At 41.8% G+C, this 11,653-nt stretch overlaps 2 protein-coding genes across 2 annotated transcripts; one reads left to right on the top strand and one right to left on the bottom strand.

The window, feature by feature from the left end:
- Nucleotides 1–2,758: 2,758 nt before the first annotated feature.
- Nucleotides 2,759–5,443, top strand: LOC131252687 (UDP-glycosyltransferase 76B1-like). The gene is made up of 2 exons (XM_058253363.1): nucleotides 2,759–3,298; nucleotides 4,548–5,443. The coding sequence occupies exons 1-2, from the start codon at nucleotides 2,803–2,805 to the stop codon at nucleotides 5,423–5,425; spliced, it is 1,374 nt and encodes a 457-aa protein (XP_058109346.1). The 5' UTR covers nucleotides 2,759–2,802; the 3' UTR covers nucleotides 5,426–5,443.
- Nucleotides 5,444–7,155: 1,712 nt separating this feature from the next.
- On the bottom strand, nucleotides 7,156–11,174 carry LOC131252686 (7-deoxyloganetic acid glucosyltransferase-like). Its single transcript, XM_058253362.1, has 2 exons — nucleotides 10,589–11,174; nucleotides 7,156–8,122 (listed from the first exon to the last, which is right to left on the bottom strand). The coding sequence occupies exons 1-2, from the start codon at nucleotides 11,094–11,096 to the stop codon at nucleotides 7,188–7,190; spliced, it is 1,443 nt and encodes a 480-aa protein (XP_058109345.1). The 5' UTR covers nucleotides 11,097–11,174; the 3' UTR covers nucleotides 7,156–7,187.
- Between the last annotated feature and the right edge of the window lie 479 nt (nucleotides 11,175–11,653).

The raw sequence follows: 11,653 nt of genomic DNA, 5'->3' as shown, positions 1-11,653 counted from the left end.
TGTAAAAGTTCAAATTTATAGTGGATTTTGTAATGTGTGTTTTTGTTATTCTCAGATATACTTGTTGTGATCTTGGGTATGCTCATATTGGTAATGATTATACTGTTATGAAAATTCTCCTTGTACGATCTTAGGATCGGAACCTGCTTCAGGAGCCGAGAATGGGGTACGACAGAGGCTATTGCAGCTAAAACCGGCTATCGAGTTCCTTGTGAATCTAGTTACCGAGTCTGAAGCGTGACAGGAATGATAATCCAAACTCAAACAAACGATAGACAATTCTCTGCCACTGGTTCTGCATGCGACCAAGAGTTTAGGGCCGGTGCAACATGATGAGTGGGCAAGCCTAATTTTAGGACTGGTGCATCCACACAGTGGAGCCACCTAATGAATTCACACCTGTGTGCCATGCTAGCAGATGTGGCGGCATTAGATGGCTACCCATGCGCATGAATAGTAAACTTGCAGAAATTAAAACTTCATGAGGTTATCATTTTCATGAATGATGATCAAGTTCATGGAAAAGCATAACCGTACCTCCATAATAATAATCCATTCAGGATAGGTGGCACCATAAATACCACAATATCCTCCCTGTAAATGACCTATTTTAAAAGGAAATCTGTAAGTTAGATGGAATTTGCATGCATCACAAGACTCAAACCTAAATGGTAATAACAAAGGATATGCGCATTCCTAATCAAGCTAAAACAAAGATAACAACTAGAAATCAAATTTAATTTGAACCAAAATAAAGACAACAACTAGAAATCAAATTTAATTTGAACTTAAAAAAGAATCTAACCAAAAGATCGCATTGGAATCAACCTAAAGAAAGTCGCCCACCACTGTGATAGGTTAATAAAATATTTGGAGGATGCAACTGAAAATAAAGACATCGTTCTTCCAGGGTGGAATTTGCAATGAACAAAATGCATGAACAACCTCAACAAGATCAAGAATCCTTAGTTCCAAGGACATCACTAATCTTTCATTCCCTGTTCTTTCTTTCTTTCGGCCAAGAAAACAAGCTTGTTATTAGAGGGACTAATTGCAACTGGAATTTAACTCAATAATGTGTATATTAGAACAGTTCTAATAAACAATCCATAATACAAGTTGATGGTTACCAAATGAAGATTAAAATACTACATGTATGTCCACATACTCTTAGGCCTTGCTGATTGCATTGAAAAAATGATATTAACTGTAATTATGTAGTAGAGATCATACGTAAATTATGGGTTTTAGAGATTATTTTTTATCCTTAACAAAATCTCTAACTGTTAACTAAAATGAGATAAACTCATTTTTCAGTGGCAACAGGACGATAATCAATCTGATACTTTATCCATACAATCCTGAAAATGTAATATGAACCATCCACCAGAAAAGAGAGAGAGAGAGAGAGAGAGAGAGAGAGAGAGAGACCCATATCTCACATGATATGTTACATTTTGATATTTTGAAAGAATGATTTAAATTGAGAAATCTAGATGGAAATGGACAGAAGTCCCTGAACTGAACCAGGCTGAAGAACCCAAAATAGGGAATGGAGCAGCGGTACCCAACAGCCTGAAAAATCATCAGGGGCAGATAGCATGTCATTTCATCAAGCAGATAGCATGCATGAAATCTAGCCATTTCATCAAACAGATAGCATGCCATTTCATCCAACCATTTCAACAAACAGATAACAGGCCATTTCATCAAACAGTTAGCATGTATCAAATCTGAAAGACAGAAAAAGAAAAGAAGATATCAAACCTATGGAGAGGAGCTTCAGGACGTGTGTTTCTTCGGGTAGGAGAGTTTCACAACTGCTGAAATGGAGAGAGATAGAAGAGACGGCAGAGATGCATTGGAGAGAGAGGGAGGAGAATGAGAGAGATGGAGCAGAGATTGGGAGGGAGGGAGAGGATTGGGAAACGGAGAGAGAGAGAGAGGAGGGGGGATAAGGGAACGGAGAGAGAGAGAGAGAGAGAGAGAGAGAGAGAGAGAGAGAGAGAGAGAGAGAGAGAGAGAGAGAGAGAGAGAGAGAGAAATAACACAGTTTTGGGCGCGGGTCTGTTTTGAGCGCGCGCCCAAAATTGGGCGTCGTTTCTTGAGATGGACCATGGACGGTCCTGGCAGGGGCTCCTTGGGGCCCACCATGATGTATTTGGTTTATCCATTCCGATCATTAATTTTATTAAATTATTTTATTCCATGATCCTAAATTTAAGATAGATTGAAGGCTCAAGTGGACCACACTATAGAAAGCAAATGTGATTTAATCTCCATGCTTCCTACCGTGTGGTCCATTTGAGCCTTTAATTTAGCTGATTTTTTATTTAATGATCTAAGTAATATTTCTAAATAGATAGACGGCTTAGATTTTATATATATATATATATATATATATATATATATATATATATATATATATATATATATATATATATATATATATAGATATGGCCCCATATAGCCACATTAATTATTAACTGTGTTAATTTTTTAGCTAAGAATTAGAATTAAAACCGTAGTAACTATAATTAAGGTTTATATTCATATCAAAAACTAACGTGTTCTGTATCTTTGCCTTTTTTTTTTTTTTTTTTTAAGTGATTGCGGATGGTATGTCAGAAAACTACATCAACATAAGCCACGTGCATGACTTTAGATCGCACGTGTACGAAACGTCATACTCTGCGAGCGTATCATATAACTCCCAATACATATATGTATGGGAGAGAATTCATTTCTTATCCCAGGAGTCAGTCAGCCATTTCCACCGCAGCCGATCACATCTCAAAATCAATGGAAGAATCGACGGACCTGCAAATCCAAGAAAGGAAAATCCGTCATTTGGTTATTTTGCCACTCCCATTTCAAGGACACATCAATCCCATGCTTCAACTGGCCACTATCTTACACTCCAAAGGATTCTCAATCACGGTAATTCACACTCACTCCAACTCTCCTAATCCATCCAACTTCCCTAACTTCAACTTCGAGCCAATTCCCGACGGCTTATCAGACCATCAGCTTTGGACTGAGGACCCCTTAACCCTTGTGTCCATCCTCAACGACACATGCCAAGCACCGTTCCATGATCGATTGTCCCGATTGCTGTCGGACAGCCGGCATGGCCCGGTTAGGTGCATCATCACCGATGAGCTTTTTCACTTCACTAAAGCCGTTGCCGATCAATTGAAACTCCCAAGAATTTTGTTAGGCACCAGTAGTGCCACATGTTATGCCACCATGTCGTCTTTGGACTTTCTACAACAAAATGGACTTCTTTCCATCACAGGTATGTGTACATGTTAGGGCCCGTTTGGACATCTCCCAAATCTTGATTGGTTCCAATCAAGAAGTTCTTGAAAATGAATTAATTAATCTTGATGTGCTGAGTAAAACTTCCTAAATCTTTTTATACATCCTTACAAATCTTGATTTAAATGGTACAGTTAAAAACATCATTAAATCCTTTTGGGGGGTTGTTTGGATGCTATATACTGCGTTCTATGCTGTTTGTGAAGCACCTTTTCTTACAAAAAGAGAAAATTGAGGATAGTCCAAACAGGCCATATGGTCGTTACTCAAAGATAATCTTATTCCAAGGATAAGACTTGCATATGCTGTGTCTTGTATGATACATGTATGCATTAATATAATATAACTTCTACATATGGGAACTCATAATGCCACGTATGCCATCGTCAATCTTCAAACACCTCATATTTGTCATGTGTGCTATGATACCACATGCAAAAGACAGCATATGTCACCGTGAGTCTGCATCATCCAGACAGCCCTCCAGTGACTGTTTGTCTTTCAGGGTGAGGATATTTTAACAGGAATCCTAGAAATCATCAAACGGGCTAAGTTATAGCGATAGTTCACCACCATTTTTTAGAGTTTTAGTCTATCACCCACCGTACACTTGGTGCACCTGTATAGCAATCCAGAGTATCCGAATTGCAGGCCCATGTGGATGGAGCATGCCTCTATACGTGGCATCCACCCTATGGATGGTCAGGATCATTCCATTTGTTCGATTCTTCAGCTATGCTCCATCTACATTAGACCCTACGATTTGGACACTAAACAATTGCACTGAGTTGTATATGAGACATACATATGGCTGATGTAATCAATAACTTGAAATTTTTCGTTGAGCAGTTCTACTGATAGAACTGAGTACGCGTCGACTCAGATGAGCACGTGTCAAGTATCTAGCCCTTGGGCCAGGTTGGTCTTGGACAAGCCCCGGACCAGATCAGTTAGGCCCATTTACACCCCCACTGTACATAGGTCTAAAACCTATAAGAAAATTAAAATACAACCAAACATAGCATCAATGATCATTTATAGAGAAAATGAAACAAATAACATGGCTTGGGGCACTCTAGTTGGGGCCACCCTTCAGTGATCATGAACATTCATTTGGTGGGCCGGACTATGGAACTTACCTATAAAACACACACATACATTTAATTCTCTAAACAAAAGCAATGTATAGATTATCTTAAATATATTAATGAATCCATGTTTACTAGATGGTCAGCCCGATACACTTATTCCTGAGATTCCACCGCTAAGGATCAAGGACATTCCAGACTTCAGCACGACGGATCCTGATACGTTTGAGCGCCTGGGGGCCAATGCTCTCAATGCAATGATGTCTGCTTTGGGTTACATCATGAATACATTCGATGGTCTTGAATCAACTGCATTGAAAAAAGTTAGAGAAGATCGTTATCCCATTCCACTCATTGCCATGGGCCCACTCTACAAATTCTCACAGGGAACATCAAACAGCTTACTTACCCAGGACTACAGCTGCATGGCTTGGCTAGACAAGAAGGCGCCACAGTCTGTCATTTACATCAGCTTTGGGAGCTTAGCTTCCATTGATAAAACAGACCTGGTGGAGATAGCTTGGGGGCTAGTCAATAGTGACCAGCCCTTCTTGTGGGTGGTCCGGCCTGGCTCCATCCGTGGCCATGATTGGGTCAAACTGCCAGAAGGGTTTGAAGAGAAGACGCGGGAGAGGGGCCAGATAGTTAAGTGGTCCTCACAACAAGAAGTGCTGGCCCACCCATCAGTGGGAGGATTTTGGACACACAATGGTTGGAATTCTACATTGGAGAGCATATGTGAAGGGGTACCCATGTTATGTTCTCCTTATTTATGGGACCAAAAGGTGAATGCTAGGTACGTGAGCCATGTTTGGAGGGTGGGAATTCAGCTTGAGAATGGGTTCGAGAGAGGTGAGATAGAGTGGGCCATAAGAAGATTGATGGTGGGGACTGAAAGAGACGAGATGAGAGAGAGGGTAGGTGCTCTAAAGGAAAATGCAATGTGTTGTATAGAGAAAGGAGGTTCTTCATATGAGTCATTAGAGAGTTTGATTGATCTTATTATGTCATTTTAATTCATCTTTTCTTATCATATTTCAACTGTGGCCCAGCTACAATAAGTTGCAAGCGATCAAATAGAGCTTTGTTTCAATGTAACTTTATCAATTTGATATTAAATAGTGCACTGATTAAAATATAGATTGTACTTGGAATTTTTTGTACAGCTATTTAAGAAGGGACATATAATTGAGGGACGTTTGCAACCTAGGTTACTTTACTTAAGTTACTTATGCCTTAAGTAGCTTATCATGGTTTCGACAATTTGGCGGATAAATATATCTAATCAAAACTATGCTTATCAGCCAAAAAGTAGAAAAGTATTATATTCGATTTCCACCCAGATATAAGTAATTGTCCCTAAAGTTTCATCAGTCCACACTTAATATCCACCATCCATTATGTGCACTCAACCTTTCATGTAGACAGTTTATTATGCTGGGCCCACCTTCACCCTATCTTCAACGTGACTTGCCCATCGTGTGGGGGCGTACCTTCAATGTGGACCATCCACCTTTCGGGGCCCACCTTCATGTGGTATACCCATCACAGGTGGCCCACCTTGGATGTGGGTTGTCCATTTTCAAGTGGGGTCCGACTTGGATGTGGATCATTCATCACCGGGGTCGACTTTTGATGTGAAATGTCCTCATGCGTGGCCCACCATCAATGTCATTGTTCACATGTGGGGCCCACCTTTAGTATCCATTGCAAATCATGTGGACCATCCATCACGTGGGCCCCACTTTCAACGTGGGCCTTCCATCATGTGGGGCCTCACTTTGGATGTGGACTATTCATCATCAACACCTTTGATGTGGGTTGTCCATTTATGTGGGGTCCACCTTAATATGGGCCATCCATCATGTGGGTTCTACTATCAAAATAAATTGTCCATCATGTGGGCCCACCTTCAATGTCTACCGCGCATCATGTGGATTCCACCTTTGATGTAGATCTTCCATCATGGTGGCCCCACCTTCAATGTGGGCTGTCCATCATCGGCCTGCCTTGGAGGTGAGCCATTCATTATTAGGAGCAGACCTTTGATGTGCACTACACGTTATGTGGGGATCACCTTGATATATGTCATCCATCTCGTGGGGCCACCTTCAATGTTTTGTCCATCATGTTGGACCACCTTCAATACTATTCACCAATCCTCATGTGGTGCCCACCTTTGATACTGACCACCCATCATGTGGGCCCCACCTTCAATGTGGGTTATCCATCATGCAAGGCCGCTTTAGATGTGAGCCATTGATCATTAGGGGCTTATCTTTGATGTACATAATCGATTATGTAAGCATGTCGGTCATCCATAATGTGGGACCCACATTTGATGTGGACCATCATCATGTGAGCCCCACCTTTGATGTGGACTAACCATCCATCTCATGGAGAGTAAGAGAGGCAGGAGGTAAGTTGAAAAGGTAAAAGTTGAAATTAAAAAAATAATAATAATAAAAGTTACTTTTACAATTGTACTTACTAAAAGTAACTTATTAACTTAAATAAGTTATTTCGAAAAAAAAAAAAACTTATTGGGTGGTATCCTAACGGCGCCCTTAGTGATAACCTCCGAAATCTCCAAGATGGGAAGATCGTAGCCATTAATCTTGGCACCTTTTACTATTAGATCCTGACCATTGTAGTACTTCGCTCCTCAACTGTCTATTTGTTGGTGACAAACGAAAGGTTACGATTATCAGATGGAGGAGTGGGATTCAACAAACCAACGATCATAGCAATGGGCCCACTAAGAATAAAAAGAGCTCATCATAAGCTCATACATCTAATGTCCTCAATCAATCTCTCCATATTCATATAAGATGACCCACCACGACTAACACACTTTTTCGCCAAATCCGCCATCTTAGCCGCTCTTTTCCTCAGCTCCGTATTTTCATACATCATCTCTCTCACCAACATCTCAACCGTCCGTCTATCACACATATCCTTCATGTCCAAACCAACCCTCCATACATGCCCGACGAACCGGCTATTTATCTGCTGATCCGCAAAGAAGGGCCAGCATATCATCGGCACACCTGCAAACACGCTCTCCAGCGTCGAGTTCCACCCGCTGTGAGTCAGAAACCCGCCAACAGCGTGGTGGGTCAGAACCTCCTGCTGTGGGGCCCACTCAACAAGGCATCCCCTCTCATTGGTCGCTTCCAGTAACTCGTCTGGGATGTGACCCATGTCTCCTTTTCCGTTAACCAGATCCGGACGTATGACCCACAGGAATCGGGTCTCGCTGTTGACCAGACCGTGCCAGAACTCGAGCAACTCGGACCGAGTCACCACTGCAAAACTGCCAAAGCTAACGTAGAGGACTGAGTCGGATGGTTGTGAGTCGAGCCACGTCATGCAAGTTCTGTCTTCTTTCCAGAGGCTGGAGGAGGAGGAATCTTTGTGGGTTGACTCAGTTGAATCGGTGAGTCGGGTTTTGAGGAGGGAGTGGAGGGGCCCGATTGTGTATGTGGTGGGGAAGTGGGCCCGGATTTGAGAGAGGGTGGGGCCCTCGAGGTCTTCGAAGGTGTTGAGGATGAGGGCCGAGGCGCGAACCGAGTTGAGTGTTTCGGACTGGACGATTTGGAGAAACGGATCGGTGAGTTGCTTGACTTGGCAGAAACTCGGTAGGTCGCAGCGTCGGAGGATGTTTTCCATTCCCGGCACGCACGTGATCGTGTGTTCCATGTCAGCATCGTCTGAGGAGAGAGATATTTTTATTAAATGACTAAAATACCCTTATTTTAGAAATTGATGAAATTATGGCTGTACATTGAGCCGAGTCGAGTCGAGGTGGGCCAAGCTCGGCTTGACTCGTCCATGCTATACTCGAGTTCGAGTTCGAGTTCGAGCTCAAGCTCGCCCTCGAGCTCAACATTGAAGCTTGGCTTGTTTGCCAAAGCTTTCAAGTCAAGTTCGAGTCGAGCTAGTAGTTCGAGTCGAGTCGATTTTATCTCGAGTCGAGTCGAGTTTACCTCGGTAGGTAAGGGAAAGAAAAAGAGGGAATGGATACGGGTAGGGTCGGATAGGATTTTTTAATAAAAGGTTTTTTTTTAACTTAAATATATATTATATATATTTAATATTAATATAATATATTAAAATATATTACTCGAGCTCAAGCTTCGAGTCAAGTCGAGTTCAAGTCGAGTTGAGTTGAAATACACCATGGTTGAACTTGGCTTGAACTCAACTCGAGCTTTAGTAAACAAGTTTGACTCACCTTGAGTCGGCCTTTCAAGCTAAGTCAATCCGAGCTGAGTCGGGCCAAGTCGAGTTACCTTTTCGAGCTAGCTTGACTCGCGTACAGCCCTGGACGAGATTGACCCAGGCAACTGCACTAAGCAGGCCTGATTCGGGTCACCTCCTATTGTACCAGTAGACCTAACCGGGTGGCTAGTTGTCGGTGCTATGTGGACCCCAACATGATGTATGTGTTCTATCCATGCCATCCATCCATTTTGTAAGATAATTTTAGATTTTGATCCCAAAAATGAGGTAAATATAAATCTCATGTGGACCATACCATGGGAAAACAGTTGTCATTGAATGTCCACCATTAAAAACCTCCTAGCGCCCACTGTAATGGTTATTTGACATCTAACCTGTTGCTTAGATCATACAGACTTGGATGAAAGGGAAAAAATATATATCAGCTTGATCCAAAACTTTTGTGGCCCCCAACAAGTTTTTACGGTGGGTGTTCAATCAACACTGTACGGTCCAATTGAAATTTGGATCAACCTCATTTTTGGGATCATACCATAAAATATTTTATGTAAGAATGGGTGGACGGAATGGATGAAACACACACATCATGGTGGGGCCCACAGAGCACCTACCACTAGCCATTGTCTTGTGGCAGGGGGAGTATCCGATCCGTTTTAGGTTAAGGTCTTGTTGGTCCAGATCTAACTCTTATTTGCACAGATCTGGACTGGATCGGGTTTGGGTACCCATTGGATGTCAATTCTCTTGCGTGGCGTCTTTGTAAGATCATATCCGTTCATCTGATGGGATCCACCAATTATTTAATTTATAACAGAAATCAGGCCACCCATTCATCATTTAGTACAAGGGTGCATGAGAAAATGAACGGTTAGCATGGCTGTTTGATCCACCTTATGAATGACGGGCCTGATTTTAGTGACAAACAATCATGGTGAGACCTACCCCAAAAAAAGGCCCTGATCTTGTACAAATCCATACTTGAAAATGTCATGCTTGAAAATGTTGGAAGACGCATTCAGGAGACTACTCCTACGCCTGGCTATTTAACTCCTCCAGAAAAATTTCAGCCGCTCAGTTGGTCGCACAGATAGTGGGGCCCACCGTAAAGCAACAAAGACCACAAAAAGCACACATCATCCAGACCATTCCATCGGTACCAATAGTCTGCAATGGTCCCATTGGATGGTTAAGATAACCCAAGCAGAAAGTATACGATTGAATAAGGACGGTTGGCCCACCTGATGTCTGTAACACTGACACTGAGGCCCCAAATGACATGCAAGGACACGGATTTCGTGGTGACTTTAACACTGCATTTTGTCACATCCAGTCTGATAATGTCATCACCAACGGACGAATCCCACTACAAGAAAATAGATATTTTCTGTCTGTAGCAAGCTTTTGATCCGGATTCCTTGACATGGGAAAGGCTGCTGATCCAGTCCCTGGGTTATACAGTAAAACACACCTGGACATGGCTAATGTGTTGATGTCACCAAGTGCTGTAGGTTCCATCACGAGGTATGTATTATATCCAAACCGTCCGTTCATTTGGAGGCTCATCGTAAGGGTTTGAACCGAAAAATAAAATAAATCCAAAGATTAATTGGACCACACTGCAAAAGATAGTTGGAGATTGAACGTTTACCATTGAAACCCTTTTGTGGTAAGTGAAGTTTTGAATGAATATGATATTTGTTTTTCCTCTCCATCCAGGTCCGTGTGACCTTATCAACGGATTGGATGGAAAATAAACATTATGATAGGCACTACGATTTGTTTTAACGGTGAGAATCAGTGTCCCACTGCTATTTATGGTGTGGTCCACTTTAGCTTTGGATATGCCTCATTTTTGGTCTGATGCATTAAGATGATCTACGTATATGGACTGCGATCATGGCCCACCTTAGCTTACAATCAAGAAATCTACGTACCTTTGAATGGAAGCTCGCCCGCTTGTATCATTTTGGGTATACAAAAATAAGACCAGAAGCTGCAAGCACTGATGGTACGAAATGCGAAGATCGGAATCGCAAGTTCATCAGCGATGTCGATCGTGAACGTCATGATCCCATCAGCAATAATACAAGTAATCGGATCGTCCGATCGACGGTCAGATATCAGCATCTCTCTAAACAACGGCTTTGTGTTGGCCTGAAGCGAGTCCATGAAGTCTATCAATAAGTCAGCGGACCGTGGGTGTTCCGGTGGAAGCCCATCGGATATTGTCGCGAACCGGAACCCAAGCCAGTGGGCTGCCTCGGACCCGAGATCCGTACATTTGAGTAGACGGTCGTGATTGTGATGAGAATTGAGGAAGGTGACATGGAATTCAGCTAGACAGAGGAGCTGTGCTAACTTGAGCATGGAGTTTATGTGACCTTGGGTAGGGAGGGGGAATATCAATACATGAGGGACTTTCTTTTGGTGTGGTTGCTCCATGACTCCCGCCCTCTTTTCTTATCTCTTCTTCTTTCTTTCTTTCTGTTTTTTATTTTTTCTTGTAGTGCTTGAACTACCTTAAATAGCAATCAGGTCTGTTTGTGATTAATAATATTCCCTATTATTTTATATGAAATTACGATAATACCCTTGTCAGATCTTTTGTCACAGTGACCATAATAATTCGGCCTGCCACAAAAATACGTAGGAAAGTTGGAATTTTATTTGACAGAGACACTGAAAATTTAGAAAGAAAATTAAAATTGAAAATGCCAGAAAGTTGGAGAGGGATATGCTCATGTATAATTTAATACGAACGATGACGTTAAACTTAGACCAGAAAAGTAAATGGTTATTAAACAAGAAAAAATAAAAAATAAAATCCAGCTGTCCAAATTGGATGAGATGAGCTGGTAAAAATACTACACATATTTATAGCACATGGGATGTTCATAGTGGCAATAATATTTAGTGAAGGACCAGGTAGGCTTACACTGATGTATGTGTTTTATCCATGCACAATGTCTATTTTGCTAGCTTATTTTAAGATGTAAGAC

The sequence above is a fragment of the Magnolia sinica genome, chromosome 8 (genome assembly GCF_029962835.1).
Source record: "Magnolia sinica isolate HGM2019 chromosome 8, MsV1, whole genome shotgun sequence".
Taxonomy (NCBI): domain Eukaryota; kingdom Viridiplantae; phylum Streptophyta; class Magnoliopsida; order Magnoliales; family Magnoliaceae; genus Magnolia; species Magnolia sinica.
Note: the sequence above shows the minus strand (reverse complement) of the source record. Positions and strands in the feature narration are given on the sequence as shown.

Bases quoted from the DNA above. Each gene is read 5' to 3' on its own strand.
- LOC131252687 (XM_058253363.1), top strand. From the start codon at position 2,803: ATGGAAGAATCGACGGACCTGCAAATCCAAGAAAGGAAAATCCGTCAT. The intron at 3,299-4,547 runs GTATGTGTACAT...CATGTTTACTAG, and splicing joins TGGACTTCTTTCCATCACAG to ATGGTCAGCCCGATACACTT.
- LOC131252686 (XM_058253362.1), bottom strand. From the start codon at position 11,096: ATGGAGCAACCACACCAAAAGAAAGTCCCTCATGTATTGATATTCCCC. The intron at 8,123-10,588 runs GTACGTAGATTT...CTCTCTCCTCAG, and splicing joins GGGCGAGCTTCCATTCAAAG to ACGATGCTGACATGGAACAC.